Below are 17,471 nucleotides of genomic sequence, written 5' to 3'. Positions count from 1 at the left end.
TTAAGATAAATGAAAAAGACTCCCAGTTACTGCTGGGAGCTGTATAAGGCACTTAAGAGTCACTCCTAGAAATCCAGTTTGTCTAGGAGGTCAATAAGAAACCAGATTAGTAAAAGCAGGTTCTCAATAAACAGCCTTATTTCTTCAGGCTTTCGAGTGGGTTGGCTACCATGGGACTGCAGACCCGGGCCAAAAAGAGAGCTCCAAAGTGGGTCAGTTGCTGTCACGGGGTCATATGAACAACACTATCCAAAGCCTAATGTTCTTACAAACTAATGAAATTACCTCATTGACCAATGATCAGGCATTTTGGAGACCATTTTAATCCCCAGATCCCCAATTTAACTCCTTGCTAGAAAGGATTCCTCACACACAGAGATAACCTTTCATCTGATTATTACTTACTTGGGACCATGTGACAACTTTCTGTGAAGAAAAAAATTTAAGGAGCTAAATATGAAGAAAATCCACAAGATACAGTAAGTCATTCATAGTAAATGGCAGCATAACATCTGTTCCATGAGAAAACCAAGATGTGGCAAATTACAGGGGTTGTTGCTATGGGAGCGACATAATCCACATATGACTTGTTTGGGGACACTCTGTAACACCATGCTCCATAACAGGGGCCTACAGGGTAAAGATGGGCATAAAGATGCAGAGAACATTTCTGAGCCCTGCAATCTGAAATTGCTATGAGTGTGCGGGCCACACATCAAACACTCTTTTCCCACTTATTTCCCACCCAAGTCCATTAAGAGCTTGATATCATACATCAAGGTGTGTAAGGCTGATAAGGTAATGGCAAGTTCAGGGCTGGCCTTACCATGAGGCAAACTCTACCCAGAGTGTAGAAAATTGTGTCTGCTGCTGGTGCATATGTATTCTTTCTGCTCTAGATGCACAGAGATGGTGGAGTGCTGTGCTGGAGGAAGGAGGGCACAAGAGACATAACAGGCAGGCAGGAGAAAAGGAGAGAGGGAATAACAGAAAGCAGCAGGAGCTGCAGGGAGAGAGAGGAGGAGGAGCCTCTTATGTACCTCTCTAGCACCCCCAGGAGCCTGGACTGATTAACACCAGCTTCTCAGGGAGCTTCCTGTTTCCTGCTGCTTCCCTGAACCCACTGGAGGAGAACAGGCAGTCAACTGAAGTAGTAGGAGCCAGTTAGGCCTTAAGATGCTGATATCTTCCCTCACTCAGGCCCTGCTACCAGCCTGCTTATTTGTCCCCTTCAATTGAATGTTGAAAGCCACTATAGCTGGCACAGAACAGCAGTCATGAGTGAAAGAAGAAAACGCCCCTCTGGGGCAGCATTCAGAAAAAGAAAGAAAGCAAAGGAAGCTTTTCGGTCTAAGCAGGAAGGAGCTCTCCTGAGATACAAAGACACAAATGTTCACGATGAGCCTTCCGGCCACAGTGAGGATATGAGTGGTGAGGAGATGCCTGATCTTCCAGTTAGTCAGAGTGCAGGTGACCTAGCAGCATCCATAACTCCATCTCAAATGGATGCACATTCCTGAAGAAAAGTGTAGATCAGAGAAAAGAGTGGTGGAGACACAAGAAACAGCTGCTGCTGAGTTTAGTTCCTTAAGTCTAGATGATCCAGGACTGTGGACCCACTTGAGCAGTAGCCTGAGGGACTTCCTTGTACTGCATGGGCCACAGCAAGTGAAAAACTTCATGTTCCCCAAAGACAATGAAAATAGAAGTTTCCATCGAACACATTCCTGGCGTGAAATGTCCAATGGTGACAAAGTGGAGAGGCCAGGGCTTATGTACTCAAAACCCCAGAATGCTGCATACTGTTTTTGTTGCAAACTGTTTGAAATAAATGTTGAAAGCAAGAGACTCCAAGGTGTTGACCTTGATATATCTGGAGCAGTGGAACAACTGGACAAAGCAAAGTCATACCTACAGTCTTACCAGTCAGATGAGGGATTTCAAAACGTTCTGAAGTGTGCACAGAAGTTGGCAGAGGAACTTCACACTGAGGCTATTTTTCCACCCATTCAAGAATACAAGAGTCACCGAAGAAGAAGACATTTTGATTACGAGGCACGAGATAATCCCATAAGAGACCCCAAACAACAATTCAAAGTTGAATTCTTTAACCAGGTGCTGGATTGTGCAATACAGTGAGTTGAAGAACGTTTCATGCAGCTCAAGGAACACAGCAGTATATTTGGGATGTTGTATGATATTCCAAAACTCCTCACTATACCTGAAGAAGACCTACACCAGCAATTCAGGGCACTAGAGACAGTGTTGACACATGATGACATCCGGGATATTGATGCAAGTGATTTAGGTGATGAACTGAAAGCTCTTTCAAGATGCATTTCAGCAGGATCAACTCCAAAGTCTGTTCTGGAATATATGTGCACAAATAAGATAACCACCCTCTTTCTAAATGCTTTTGTTGCTCTGCGCATACTTCTAACACTTCCTGTAACAGTTGCCAGTGGAGAACACAGCTTCTCCAAGCTGAAGTTAATAAAAACACATCTATGCTCCACAATGACACAGGAGAGGCTGGTCAGCCTTGCAACCATCTCAATAGAGCATGAGCTGGCCCAGACTGTGGACCTTCAGCAGGAAGCAGTTCAAATCTTTGCAATCAAGAAGGCACGGAAAGCACCACTTTGAGCATTCAAACAGATAAAAATGCTAGTGTTTACTATGCAGACAAGAAAAGTTACATTTGCTGTTCAGGTGTTTGAAAGTTAATTGTTACTTAAAATTTTTGAACCAGGCATTTTAAGTTGTTAGTTCTCCTTTATTGGGGTAGGTAGCAGAGCAGCACCATGAGAGGGGTAGAACAGGAAGAAGGCAGAATTGAGACCTTTCAAAGTTTTGGCCCAAGTGAGGGGTCATGGGGGCTTCATTTGAGCTCCCCACCTCAGGTGCCAAAATGTTATGGGCCGGCCCTGGGCAAGTTACTGAAGTGATGTGCAGTCTTTTCTGCAGAAAAAGAATGTTGTTTCCAGGCTCTCCCACAACTCCTCCTGCATTTCCACAAACCACATCTCCCCAGTGCCATTTTTCAGTTGTAATTGTTTGCTGTCAACCCAAGGAGGAATTTTGGGAAGCACTTGGGCTTTCGAGGCTGCATGTGATAGAAAGCTGCTCTGCTCTTCCCTCTGCACATACAACCACAGAAAAACACTGCCCCCCCAGTTACTTTTCTGTATGCTACACAAAACCCAGCAGGTCTTACCATTTTTATTCTCTCTAGAATGCACTTTGCCACTGGGCAACTGTCAATTTTCAGCTTAACTTCTACCCAAGACAGAGCTAAAGTAGAACTTCCCCAAATTTCAGCTGGGAGTTGGCAGGGAAGGGCCATGGATGAATTTGGATCTGAACCTCCAACATCTGATCTGAATTTTGAGGCCATATCATTATAATGGGACCAGATCCTGCCACTGAGTTGTACTTAAGTCTCCCCTTGTCTTCAGTGGACCAACAGCAATTTATGGTCTAATGTGAGAGTCTGGAAAGTTTAAGCTACGCCATTGGATGTTAGCATTCAAATTTATATAGTATTCTAGTACACCCTGCTATATATTAATAAGACTTAAAGAAATGGGGTTCTTGCTTTGAAGACTTAACAATATAAAAACACATGTACAATGCAATACAAGACACAACACTGAATACCACCTTTAGAAGTGGAAACCTTCATGCAAAAGATGGCTTTTTTTTTTAAGTAGAGGAAAAGATCTTTCAGCATATTAAATTGGAAGCCTGGATAAACAATATGGGGTCATATGAAAAGTAGCACAAAGCTGGTGTGAGTAAAGGACAAAAAAAGCCATAGCCATAAAAGATGCTTAGGTGGAGGGATAAGCAGCATGGAGATCTGGGCAGAATGATATTTTTGTATTTTTCCACATAATGTATGTTAACATGTGCAAGGGTATCAGGTGCTTCTCTGCAAGTTACAAACCTAGGGCCAGATTCTTCGTTCTTAATTAGCCCCTTTGAAGCTACTCAAGAGGAATAAGGGCCTCAGAATGTGGCTCAGTAATGCTACGATATCTTCAGATGAAAAGAGCTGCAGATATGAAGTTATGTTATATTATGCCTCAACACCTTACCCTCTACAAGCAAAGATTATCCCCACTTTATAGCTGTGGAAAAAGAGGTAAAAAGATGTAAGATGTCTTGCCTAAATTCACAGTGACAGAGATAAGAAGAAGTGGGCTGTAGCCCACGAAAGCTTATGCTCAAACAAATGTGTTAGTCTCTAAGGTGCCACAAGTACTCCTGTTCTTTTTGCGGATACAGACTAACACGGCTGCTACTCTGAAAAGAGATAAGAACAGATCCTACAACTCCTTACCCCGAGTCCCTTGCTCCAACTGCTAGACAACGCTCCTAAGAATTTCTGTGGGAACCTCAATTTTAAATATCCTTATTATGGGATTATAATCTCGGTTTTACCATTGCACTAAAGTAATTCTGTTTAGCAGGTAGAAAACTCAAGCTCTGCTGTGTCATATCTATTACCGTTTCTTCATACCTTGTTTCTCCCCATAGCAGTTCAGTGACAACATTCTATCCCAGCACTTTAATTCTCATCCAAAAAACCTGGCTCATGCTTTCCCAAGGCTCTCCAGAGCAATGACAGCAAGGCTGCGTCTACTGCCATTGGCAGGCATCTGCTCATTACCTCTGCAATGCTTAAGCCAGAAACAGGGCTGGCTCCAGCCACCAGCCGACCAAGCACGTGCTTGGGGCAGCACCTTGGGGCAGGGCGGCGCTCGATTTTTTTTTTTTTTTGGATTCGGTGGCGCGGCACTTGGAGGGGGGGCGTGGGCTTCAGGCGGCGTGGTGCTCGGGGGGGCGGGGCTTTGGGCGGCGTGGTGCTCAGAGGTGGGGGGGGGCTTCGGGCAGCACGGTGCTCGGAGGGGCAGGCTTCGGGCGGCGTGGTGCTCGGAGGGGGATGGGGGCTTCGGGTGGCGTGGTGCTCGGGGGGGGCGGGGCTTTGGGCGGCGTGGTGCTCAGGGGCGGGGCTTCGGGTGGTGCGGTGCTTGGAGGGGGCGGGGCTTCGGGCAGGGCTCAGGGAGGCGGGGCTTTGGGTGGCGTGGTGCTTGGAGGGGGTGGGGGCTTCGGGTGGTGCTCGGGAGGGCGGGGCTTCAGGCGGCGTGGTGCTCGGAGGGGGCGGGGCTTCGGGTGGTGTGGTGCTCGGAGGAGGGGTGGGGGCTTCGGGCGGGGGCTTCGGGCGGCATGGTGCTTGGGGGGGCGGGGCTTCGTGCAGCATGGTGCTCAGGGGGGTGGGGGCTGTGAGGGTGGGGGCTGGCGCGGTGCGGCGCTCGGAGGAGGAGCGGGGGCTTTGGGCGGCGTGGTGCTGGGGGGGCGGGGATTTTGGTGGCGCTTATGGGGGGGGGGAGATACAGCGGGGTGGCGCTTTTCTTTTTTGCCTGGGGCGGCAAAAAAGTTAGAGCCGGCCCTGGCCAGAATGAAAGATTCCAGTGTGCTGGGCAGCCATGACTTCTCCAAGTTACATTGGAACTTACACTGGTAAAACACCTTGAACATGAAGAGCCCTGAAAGAAATTAAAACACCTCACTTTGCAGAAATGACGTTTACAAAATTTAAGTAAACTTCAGTATTAAAACATATTTCAAAGGGTAAAAGATGTACTGCCATGAGCACAGTTATTTGTAGCTAGACCCTTCTGAGACTGTTTGTGCTTAGAAAGCCATAATCCTTTAATCTTTGTCTGTATAAATGGGAAGGATAAAAAAAAGTTGGGCACATCATTATCTAAAACATATACACTGCTGTAGTAAGAAGACTGGTAGGACCAGTGGCCATGAGATTATAAGTAAAGAAAATTAAAGGGGAACACAACCTGCAGTTAATGAACATTTCCTCTGGTGATTATATCATACTCTGCATGCATTTAACAAATGCTAAAGTCTACTACAACTAGAGAAGAACTAAATGGTAATCATATGCTCCAATACGGATATGTTGCATCTTCCTAAGTAGCTAAGTATGTGCAAATTACTCAGTTACCTATAAAATTTCCTACTTTTTTGCTTGGATAAGTTTGTTACACATGAATATGCCCTCTCTTTCAGTCGATATTTACATGGGCTCCATTGGATAATAGTACACAGAACAGAAGATGCAATCACTTAACAGATATCCTATTCTACATACATGGATTTTAGCCATTGGCTTCTCTGATGACCTGATATTAAAAAAACAAAAACCCCAGAGCTGCTCAGTGCTCTATTTAGATACTTGGGGTGTCAGAACATTTCAGGCAGTCAGAGAAATTGATGAATGAAAATCTTGGTTTAGAAGCTATTTGATTTTGGGGACAGATATCCAAGTTCAGGTGGGAAAAATGGTGCATGCCAGTCGGATGTAGATATCTAATGTGTGCTTTGCAATAAACCTTTCAAGGAAATTCTGCTGAATTTTAGTCAGGGGACATTGTTCTGTCTCAGCTACCTGCCTGTTTCTCTCATTTGATGCTCAAGAATAAAAAATGCACCTGAAATGCTCTTGTCTCCCAGCTTCCCCTCTGTGCCATTTCAGTCCACTCTCATTTAGTCCATTTGTACAACCCCCAACAAACCTACACTCAGAACAAAATCCTAAACTGTATCCTCATTTGAAATGCATGGGTTCAAAGGTAAAACCAACCCGGCCATGTGCCCCAGGGTAAAAACAGCAGAGAGGAACCAGCTGAGATTCCAGCCAGTAAGAGCAGATGCAACCAAAGCAGGGACCTTCCCACCCATGCTCAGAAATTCCTACAGTCTTGATTGGGCTTTCTATGCCCAGTGCCAATTTGCTCCATCCCACACACTTTACCTCAGGTTCACTGCACACCTTCCCCTCTCACCCTTTTCTCCTCTGCCCTGTCCCCATCACTGTCCTTCCCTTCCTTTTCCTTTGAATTTAGCTGATCCCCTCTTAAATGACTTCCCCCACACACACCAAAATCATGGTACTAACATGTCATCTGTCTCCATCAGACTGTTCACTCTACTTGTGCATGAGACCCCCTTCCCCACCCTGTGTCTCTCCTGTCCATTTAGATTGTAAGCTCTTCAGGGCACAGACTGTGCAAACTCTATGTCGGTACAGCACCTAGCACAATAGGGGCCCTGTTCTCGGTTGGCCTTTGGCCACAATAAACAAGATTACTAATAATAATCAGCAGCCAACCAGCAAAACAAACAGCATTTAAAAACATGATCACTACATCTCAAGCCCCATCCCCTTCTGACTACTTCCAGCCCAGCCTACAAAAATGTAATCAACGATCATAATAAAGGCTTACAAGATACTGCAAAGAACCATGAGAGGGGGGCAGTGGAATGTTTGGAGGTGGGCTTGTTAGCCAAATGGGCTCGTTTCCCCCTGGAGCTGCCCAATTACCCCAAGGAGGCACGGGAGTCGAGAAGACGGCTTCAAGTTCTTTATTGATCAGTCAGCTGAGCGGGTGTCCCCCTCGACTCATGCCAGAGGGAGGAGCACACCTTACAAGCGTAGAGCAAGCCTTTTTATACCCAGTAACAAATGACTTAACGTGCATACATTCTGCTGACCTAGGGAATTTTTAAATTCCCTTTTAGGGGTATATAGAATACATCTGTTGGGGCCGTAAATAGGATACATTTGTTGAGCCTCTTTGATTGATTGTCTTGCTATATGTTCATATATGGGAAAGGGAGTTTATGGCCATGGGGAACAGCTGAAATAATAGGCGAGTATTTGGCCTTTGTTCTAACAAGGTTCTCCCCCCTTAAAAGCATTTTGAGAGCCTTATGGCCCCCAATCCTCAGCTTTTACCGGTTGATATAATGCCATCATGCATTGGCGTACAATTTGATTAGCCATTTGTCGGACTAATGCAATTACACAGGGAGCCACTCTTGAGCCCCCCACTTTTGGGAGCTTCCAGCAGTCAATGCGGAATCAACGGACCGCCTCTCCCTAATCAAGTCGTCATATACCTTAATTCCTAATTTATTTCCCTGGATTTGGGGTAGTAGAAAGAATAAGGGCCTAATGTACCCAACATAACAAATTCCTGACCAATTTGGAGGCAATCTTCGATAAGCATATTGCCCACATATCCAGTAATGGCCTTTTAGGGCCCATTGTCCATTCGCAAAAGGGCCATCCCAGGTTTCGGGATAGTCCTCGGGGCCCGGTTCTTCGTAATACAAGGAGTTACCCATCTCCAGGGGCCCCCCTAATACAATAGATGTACCGTCAGGATTACAGTAGTCACATTTCCAGGCCCCAGCCCCTTCCTTCCAAGCGCAATTACAACCAAATTTAGGGCTATTGGTAGTAGACCAAAAATGATTAAAATGGGTTACCCGAGTTCCATTAGAATGTTGCCATGCCCACTGATACCAGCGTACCACGTGATCCTTACTGTCGGTATTATCTCGCTGGCAACTTAGAAAGAGGGCATCAAAGAACCCATCTTGTCCAACTGCCTTACAGCCTTCGCCAGTATGCTGTTGGTAGGAACATTGTACCCAGCTATGATTAGTGAGTTTTACGTGGGTATGGTTCCACCGTCCTTGATATTTAGAACAGTCATACGTATGGCAACTAGGGTGATCATAGCAGTCAAATCCTAGAGATAGGGTCCAGTCACATTGGCTTTGGCCCACATACACCCCTTCTGGTTTTGTTCGGTTGAGACAAAGGATCCCCATCTCAGAGGAATAGAGTCACCAAGGGCTACTATCCTCATCCCAAACTTCTGTTCCTTTGTGGACTATACTTAAATTACTAATCCACCATTTAGCTGGCACTGGCTGGGCTACCCAAGGCCATTCATTCCAATCCCCTGGACCTCCACAAACCCAGCAGCTACTAAGATTGAAGGAACTCGCTATTATTTCTCCCAGTTGTATAAACCTATTCTCCCAACCATAGCCGTGATAGACACCTATGAACAGAAATATCAATAATGAGTTCATTATTGCTTTTTCCTAAACAGTCCTTTTAGCCCATCGAGTCCTTGATACTCCCAGACGGTGTCTTCGCCCGTGCCACCCCGGGCTTCCGGGGCCGGGGTGGGCAGAGGGCCGGTGTCCTCTTCCGTGGGATTGGTTCCCTGGTCAGGATTCAGAAACCGCTTTACCCGGGTGTGATGTGTCCATTTGTCGCTCCCGAGAATTTTAACTGCGGCCTGGCTGATGAGCGAAACGGTGTGTGGACCGTCCCACCGTGGTGTAAGGGGGTCACGCCTCCATTTCTTGACAAGGACCTGATCGCCGATCTGGAACGGATACGCGGGCTGGTCCAGGGGAAGGGCTTGGAAAGGCACCGCGTACCGATGCAGCTGTAACAAAACAGATTGCAACCCGGAAACCTGTTTCCATAGTAAGTCATTTCCCACTTCCCAGGTTACATCCTCCCGGAATCCTGGGATAAGTATTCGGGGAGGGAACCCAAAGACCAGTTCAAATGGTGAAAGCTTAAGACCCTTACGTGGGGCCCTTCGAATGCAGTTAAGGGCGAGTGGTAACGCATCAAGCCACTTTAAACTAGACTCTGTGCATAGTTTAGTGAGGGTATCCTTGAGAGTTCTATTTATTCTTTCCACCTGACCCGAGCTCTGCGACCTCCAGGGGGTATGCAACCTCCATTGTATACCGAATGCCTGGGACACCTGTTGCAAGACTTCAATACAGTCATGAGTGGGGCTGGTCTCATAGGAAACCCAAGGGTCAGGCAATAGGGTAGCTAGGTTGAGGGAGCTAACTGTCCTAAAGGTTAAGTTAGGGGCTAGCAAGAGCCCTACCTCATATCTGGTATGTCAACTGGGATTTAAATGCTTTTCCCCAGCACCTGTCCCCAGTATTTGAGGCATCCCGTGGGGAACCACAACCTCAGTGTCCCCCTCCAGGGTAAACTTTTCAGCCTCCTGTACGAGGAGAGCGGTCGCTGCAACGGCCCGTAAGCAGGCAGGCCACCCCTTGGCGACAGGGTCCAACACCTTTGAGTAGTATCCAATGGGTCGCCAGGTTGGTCCCGACCTTTGGCACAGAACTCCAGCAGCCACCCCTCCCCTCTTGTGAACGTATAGGGTGAGTGGCCTCCGAGGGTTGGGGAGGGCTAGAGCGGGAGGCTGAACCAAGGCTTCTTTTAGCTCTCGAAATGCTTTTTCCATCTCTTTGGTCCATGTCCAATGAAGCAGACCCTCTTTAGTTAAGGATTCATACAGTGGTTTGGCTCTTCCCCGTAGTCAGGGATCCAGAGCCGACAGAAGCCAGTCAGTCCCAGAAAAGCCCTTAATTCTCGGGGGTGCCGGGGTTGAGGGCTATTAAATATAACCTGGATTCTTTCTTTACCCAGACTACGACTTCCTTGGCACAAATGATACCCAAGGAAAGTGACCTGCTGCTTAACCAGTTGTGCTTTTTCCCTTGAGACCTTATACCCCTGTGCCCCAAGGTAATTAAGGAGCTTTGCAGTCTGCTCTTTACAAGCTGCCTCTGTTTCAGTACTTAAGAGCAAATCATCGCAATACTGGACTATGTTACATGAGGGGTGTCTAGCCAGGAATGGGGCAAGGTCCCTTCTCAACTGGCTGCCAAAAATCTCGGGTGCACAGGTAAGTCCCTGTGGGACCACGGTCCAAAGGTATTGGGCCTTATAGTGAGTATCTGGGTCCTCCCACTCGAAGGCAAACAGTTTTTGAGATTCCAAATCAAGGGGGATGGAAAAGAAGGCATCTTTTAAGTCTATTACAGAGAACCAACTGTGCTCTTTGGGAACTTGGCCCAAAATAGTATGGGGATTTGGGACGACTGGATAGGGAGCCTCTATTAACTTGTTAACCTGTCTTAGGTCCTGGACCAACCGATACTGCCCATTAGGCTTAGGCACTCCCATTATCGGAGTGTTGTACGGGGACGTGCCTTCCCTGATCCACCCACACTGCAGAAACTTTTGAATCAGAGGTGTTAACCCGATTCTAGTGGTCAGCTTAAGAGGGTATTGTCGAATTCGAACCGGGCTGCTTCCTTCCTTAAGGGAAATATGCACTGGTGAAGCATTCCGGGCTCGAGCGACGCCTCCCTCCTCTGCCCAAACCTCAAGGTTAACCCCTGACAGCTGGCTTCCTTCATTCCTCCCCCGGCACTCCGGGAAGTGATTTCCAGCGCTTATCAGGGCCATCTGGTAATTTGAGGACTGCTGCTTAGGGATTCTAACTTCCATAGTCCCTTTATCAAACGAGATTTCTGCCTGGAGTTTAGTAAGAATATCTCGTCCGAGCAGCGCGATGGGGCAAGAGGGGCTGCAAACAAATTGGTGGGAAATTTGGCGGTCCCCTACCTTTACTAGGAGGGGCAAAGTTTTTTCCAAAACTGTAGTTTGTCCCTCTATCCCCTGTACCATGGCACATTCCCGAGCTCTACCTCGGGGAGCCTTACTAAGGGGGAGCAAACTAAGAGTGGCCCCAGTGTCAATAAGGGCTTCAATTGGGCGGCCCTCCACATTAATTTTTACCGTGGGATCCAGACTGGCAGCTTGCGCAGCCAGGAGGGGCCGCTGGGTCCCTCGGCTTCTCTATGGGGAAGATCCCTCCCCTGAACGTCCCGTGTTGTTGTAAAGGATGGGAAGGGACGGGGTTTTGTTTTTACGTTCCTTTCCCATGGCCTGTCGCTGGGGGCATTCATTCTTCCAGTGCCCCTCTTCCCTACAGATAGCGCACTGGTTTCGACCCAGGCAGGGGTCCCGTCCCCTCCCAGGTGGCCCTGGCTTCTCCTTAACCTTGTCCCCCCTTTCTGCATATCCTTCTCTCAGGGCCATGGCCAAAACGCGGGCCCCTTTCTTTTGCTCCTCATCATCCCTCCGATCATAAACCTTCATGGCTATTTCTAAAAGTTCCTCTATATTCTTGCCCGAAGCCCCTTACAATTATATAGCTCACTAGTGGTAAAGGGAACATATACCATAGTGAGATTACCCTCAGGGGCTACAGTTTCCTGCAGTGGACACAAATAATTCTGTTGCAGGGGCCCTTGGCGTCCCGGGCCACCCTTGCTCGATGAGCTAATAAGGGTAAACCGAATATCCCCAGGGTTATAGTCAGATGACAAGTTCCACTGCGTTTCAGAGCTCTGAGCTGTCACGGGGCCAGTCTTTCTCCTGGTGTGGTTAGACACCTGGGAGCTCAGAGAGATCGGAGGGGGCTCCCGTTTGGAAAAGTCCTGGTCGCTTGGCTCACCCCTTTCAGTTGAGGCATTATCCTCAGAGGAGGGGGTGGGGATTTCAATTGAGGGTACCGGAGCCGGGAGGCCAGGATACAAAGGGGGAGGGGGCATAGGATCCGGGGCAGAAGGAATCACAGCCCGCAGACAAGATTTCTTAACAGGGAAACAGGGTTTCCTAACAGGGGCACGGGCCATTAAGGTCTTAATAGTTTGTGATCTACATTTTTGCAACCATGGGGGATGATTGGCCACAAGGTCCTGCCAAATATCTATATAGGGATATTGGTCCCAATGCCCATCCCAGGTCACAATGCTATGTACTGCTTGTACAACCCCTGGTTTGAGCGTCCCTCCCTCGGGCCATTCCACCCCGAATGTCATCCATTCAAGAGTACAGAATTTTACAAGCTTGTCTTTACATAATACAATTCCATAATCAGCCTGGCGTCTAAACGCCTTCCAGTTATCCAGCATACATCCCAGGGGTGTCCAGGAGAAGGTGCTTTGTCCGGACCCCATTATGCTTTACCCAGAGTTTTCCGAGACAGAGATATCAAGAGGGGAAAAAGGTATAGATCTAGTTCTAACTCAGATATCCGCTGGGTCACGAGGTTCGGCTGACCCCCCTTGCAATCAAGATATCCTGGTCATCGGGTTTCCCCTCGCAGGAGTCTTGGGGCGGCTGAAGTCAGCTTAAGCCTCAGACCTGTCAGCAGCACTCATTCATCTTTCACACAGATCCTTTAATCAGTTACAATCTCGGTTTCCAACACACCATTAAGAGGAGAAACAAGATTACCCTTCCTATAAACAAGAGTAATCCCTGAGGTTGCTCCAAGTCCCAATAATTGTTAAAAACGGCCCATGGACTTGTGGAGTTAGTTACGTTACTCATTGGCCATTATTTGCTTACCCTTTAACCAAAAACACAACAACAAGACATTTACAAAGCTACAATAATGTTAACATACCTTCCCGTATACAGGCTGCCTAGGGGATTTCCACTGTCCAACCCACACCTCGGGGGCGTTATTCCTCAAACCCAGGAGGTAAACGCACTTACCGCCCGAAGTGGCCGCGTCCGGCAGTCAGACTTCCCCTTCTTCTGAAGCCGTCTTGCTTCCGTGTCCTTCAGAGTTCTCTTTAGAGAGGACGCAGCCGCCCCGGCCGATTGTGACGATCCGAGGCCCGAGCAAAGCAACAGCTCGAGGTGGCCACTCCTCGGAATCGTCCTCGGCCGTCGGTCAGTGCCCTCTACAGGGAGAGAAGTCCCATCTGGGTCGCCATTTGTTAGCCAAATGGGCTCGTTTCCCCCTGGAGCTGCCCAATTACCCCAAGGAGGCACGGGAGTCGAGAAGACGGCTTCAAGTTCTTTATTGATCAGTCAGCTGAGCGGGTGTCCCCCTCGACTCATGCCAGAGGGAGGAGCACACCTTACAAGCGTAGAGCAAGCCTTTTTATACCCAGTAACAAATGACTTAACGTGCATACATTCTGCTGACCTAGGGAATTTTTAAATTCCCTTTTAGGGGTATATAGAATACATCTGTTGGGGCCGTAAATAGGATACATTTGTTGAGCCTCTTTGATTGATTGTCTTGCTATATGTTCATATATGGGAAAGGGAGTTTATGGCCATGGGGAACAGCTGAAATAATAGGCGAGTATTTGGCCTTTGTTCTAACAGGCTCATGTCAAGCCCAGCCCAACTCTACTGGAGCTGAAAGTGGGGAGGCCAGGCAGCTGGCTGGCAATGTGCGTACACAGGGAGAGGAGGAACCAGACCAGCATACCCTGAGAGACCCTGATCAACATCTACAAGAGAGCAAAAACTGGGCCAGCTCTTCTCAGGGCTCTGGTTAGGGGCCAGAAGGTTTTGAAATGAACCAGTCTCTCAAGAGCCCCACAGACACTGTCCCTTTAACAGAGTGATTAATTATGCTAAGTAATACTATTGAAAGCGAATAATCAATTAATCAATAATAATGCTAACAATAATGAATAGTTTGGATAATAAATACCCATACATACTTAATAGTCAATAACTACTTGCAATCAGTAGTTAATACTCATTATAAACACCGGTTTCAGAGTAGCAGCCGTGTTAGTCTGTATCCGCAAAAAGAACAGGAGTACTTGTGGCATCTTAGAGACTAACAAATTTATTAGAGCATAAGCTTTCGTGGGCTACCGCCCACTTCTTCGGATGCATATAGAGTGAAACATATATTGAGGAGATATATATACACACATACAGAGAGCATGAACAGGTGGGTGTTTATTATAAACAGCCACCACCTTAGAGCTACATATTTACAGAACATCGGTCCCACTGGACCTCTCCTTGGGGTGAGCTGGCTCTCGGCCCCCCTACGGAGATAGGGGGAGTAATAGAAAGGCCCTTCTCCAGCCCTTCTCTGAGACTCCTAGGGGGGAATGGTGTACACTCCCCACATGCAGCCTGTGTTCCTCAGGGGACATGCCCTCTTACCTCTGCTTCCCCCCTACCCCACCCGCTACTCCCCTCTTTCATACATATACTGGATGTTGCCTTTGGGCTGTATCCTGATGACTCTCAATCTGTCCCATCTCATCTCTGCTGTCAGTTCCCGGTGGCTTCAATGGAAAAATCCCCTTCTTACAGCCTGGACAGTTTGTGACAGGAATTTTCCAAATTTCCCCTGAATTATTAAGAGTCTGACCCATAGTCCTTTCCCTCAGCTCAGCCTTTGGGGTCTATTATACCTGGCTGGACCCACATCCCCTCAACCAAATCATGGTGGTTTGGATGTGGGAACTGGGCAGGCTAGAACTGGCAAAGCAAAGGATAAAAAACCCATGAAGCAATGTCCATTTCTTAGGCATTTACATCTCTTCTGAAGGCTTCTGAAGCTCCAGGTCTCAATTCTCCAGCTAAGTACCAAGGTCTAACACTTCTGCAGTACGACTGAGTAGGGATTATCAAGGAAATGATCAGTTTCATGAAGATGCAGTGACCTGGAAGGCAGGTCTCTGATGACATCATTTGTTTTGGGCTGAGTCTGGGGAGGAGCTCTGTAAAAACCAGACCAAAAGAGAGAGAGAGGTAATAGCTCATTAGCAGCAGCTCTGTGTGCATGTTACTGTTCGCCAGCTCTGCAAGGGAGTTTCTTCAGGGAGTGAAGAAAAGCCTATGAACTGTTGGGAGATTCTAAATCTTTCCTTGAGATGTCAGCCAAGAGCTTCAGCATAGTCACAGCTGCTGCAGTGCTTATTCTCTTCCAAAAGACACAGCTCTCAGTGCAAGCACCGTTAAATGGTAAAGCCTTTCAGCTTTTTATTTTATTGGCATTCCTAATCTGGCAGGTCTAATGTGGGCAGTAAAATGGAGAGATTATTGGTCTCCCTAGTATGTTCATTGGTGTTGTTCTAGCTAGCAGATTACTTGGACTAAGTGTTAGGAAATGTCTCAGGGCAGGTACATTCCTGGGGAAGAGCATGTGAGGTTGTGTTATGGACTCATTCCACACTCAGAGTCTGTGATCTCTCTGCTCCTCAGGGAGTGAGGCAGAAAAGGGACCCTCCCTGAGTTAGTGGGAACACTGTATACTCATCCCTTTAGTTTTAAGGAGGAAAAACATGGCTCAAGTCACTGTGAAATGCCACCTTTCTTACATACTGGACTTGATATTTTTGTTTTAAAAAGGTAGTGGTCAGCCTTCTCCTCTTGGCTGGAGTTAATTCTCATCCATTAAGAAAAAATTCAGTGCAGTTATATAGGAAATAAGGGAGAACTGCAGCACGGATCTGGGGGAGAGAGGACTGCTCAGCATCTGTGTGTTCATGGAGTCTTTGAGAGTTAGAGTGACTTTTGAGCACTCAGCTTCATACAGTGCCACACCAGTACAAACTACTGGATTACGGCTGTTTGCTAGCAAGGGTTATACTAGGGCTGGAATCAAAACTTTTGGGGTCAACATGTTATTTCAGGCATTTTTCCTGAGGAGTTTCATCTTCTCCAGCAGAATCTCCCACCTTTGGGCCAGTGGTTTTCAAACTCTGCAGTTCAGAGTCCTATTGGTGGTTCACAGAATAAAGTATTTAAGAACAAAGTAGTGGGCGGCTTGGAAGTTGTGGCATGTCTGGGAGAGAAACTCTCTTATGAGCTCTGAAAAATTATATGTTCCATTATAACAGAAGTGGTAATTGAGGTATGTGCCCATCCTTCCAACTTCGCCAAGCCATAGGGGTAACAGATGGGGAGACCATCACTCCCCCTACACACAAGTAAGGGATAGCTATTGCTCCTCACTTTTCCAACTCAAAGGTGCATTTTTGAAAGATTATCACTTCCTCTCTCTCTCTCTCTATATATATATGTGTGTGTGTGTGTGTGAGACAGAGAGAGAGAGAGAGAGAGAGATGGGACAGTGTCACTATATTTCCCCCTCCCCCATGCCCAGAAACATAACTGAGTCACTCATCAGTCAGACTTCCCCACACAAATGGGGGAGATTCTGCACAAGAAACTGTCTCTCCCACACAGAGGGAAAGCCAAGGATTACCTGCTGCTGTTTCCCCTCTCACACCAAAGTGAATCCCGCATTCTGGTGACACTCTCCTCAAGCTTTGCCAGTTGCTGCTATGCTAAGCTCTATCCCTGGCATTTTCTAGATACAGTGGCATTTATTTTACTGAGAAAAATAGGGATGACAGTGGCCTTGTCTACATGGGCAAATTTATGATCCAGATGTCACTACCATTGCAGCTCTACAGATGGTAGCAATACTGAAAACTGCACTGTAGACAAAGCCTAGGAGATTTTCCCATCTTGTCATCCATGCCTATTCTGATCAGAGTTAGATGGCACTGTTTCTACTGTTGCTACCACCAGTGAAGCTACAACGGTAGAGAATCACAGGTCATTAGAGCTGGATGGAGAATGAAAATTCCATTTTGCCAAGGATTTTGAGATTTTGAAATTTGTTTTCATTCTGATTTGGAATGAAACCTGAACATTTCAAAGTTCGCCACACAAAAAATTCAGAAAAAAATTCAATTTCAGTCAATCAAAATGTTTCATTTTGACTTTTTAAATTTTATAATATATAAAATAGAAAAAAAATCAAAGACAAGATTTTTAAAAATCAAAACGTTTCATTCCAGAATGGAACTTCATGACATTATTGGAACTCACCCTCCTTCCCTTTTTGTTCCAAAGCAAAATTTCATAAAGCATTTAGATTTGACAGAACTGCATTTTATGAGGAAAA

At 46.9% G+C, this 17,471-nt stretch overlaps 1 protein-coding gene across 3 annotated transcripts in view; it reads left to right on the top strand.

The window, feature by feature from the left end:
• Positions 1-15,327: 15,327 nt before the first annotated feature.
• The window catches only part of CA12 (carbonic anhydrase 12), a 43,464-nt gene continuing 41,320 nt past the window's right edge, over positions 15,328-17,471 (top strand). For 2 of the 3 annotated variants that reach the window (XM_054041040.1, XM_054041039.1), the window contains exon 1: positions 15,328-15,517. In XM_054041040.1, coding sequence (XP_053897015.1) covers positions 15,427-15,517 — 91 coding nt within the window. In that variant the 5' untranslated portion in view covers positions 15,328-15,426. The remainder of the gene's footprint in view (positions 15,518-17,471) is intronic. The other variant, XM_054041041.1, reaches the window with a different exon arrangement.

The sequence above is a fragment of the Malaclemys terrapin genome, chromosome 10 (assembly GCF_027887155.1).
Source record: "Malaclemys terrapin pileata isolate rMalTer1 chromosome 10, rMalTer1.hap1, whole genome shotgun sequence".
NCBI lineage: Eukaryota > Metazoa > Chordata > Testudines > Emydidae > Malaclemys > Malaclemys terrapin.
Note: the sequence above shows the minus strand (reverse complement) of the source record. Positions and strands in the feature narration are given on the sequence as shown.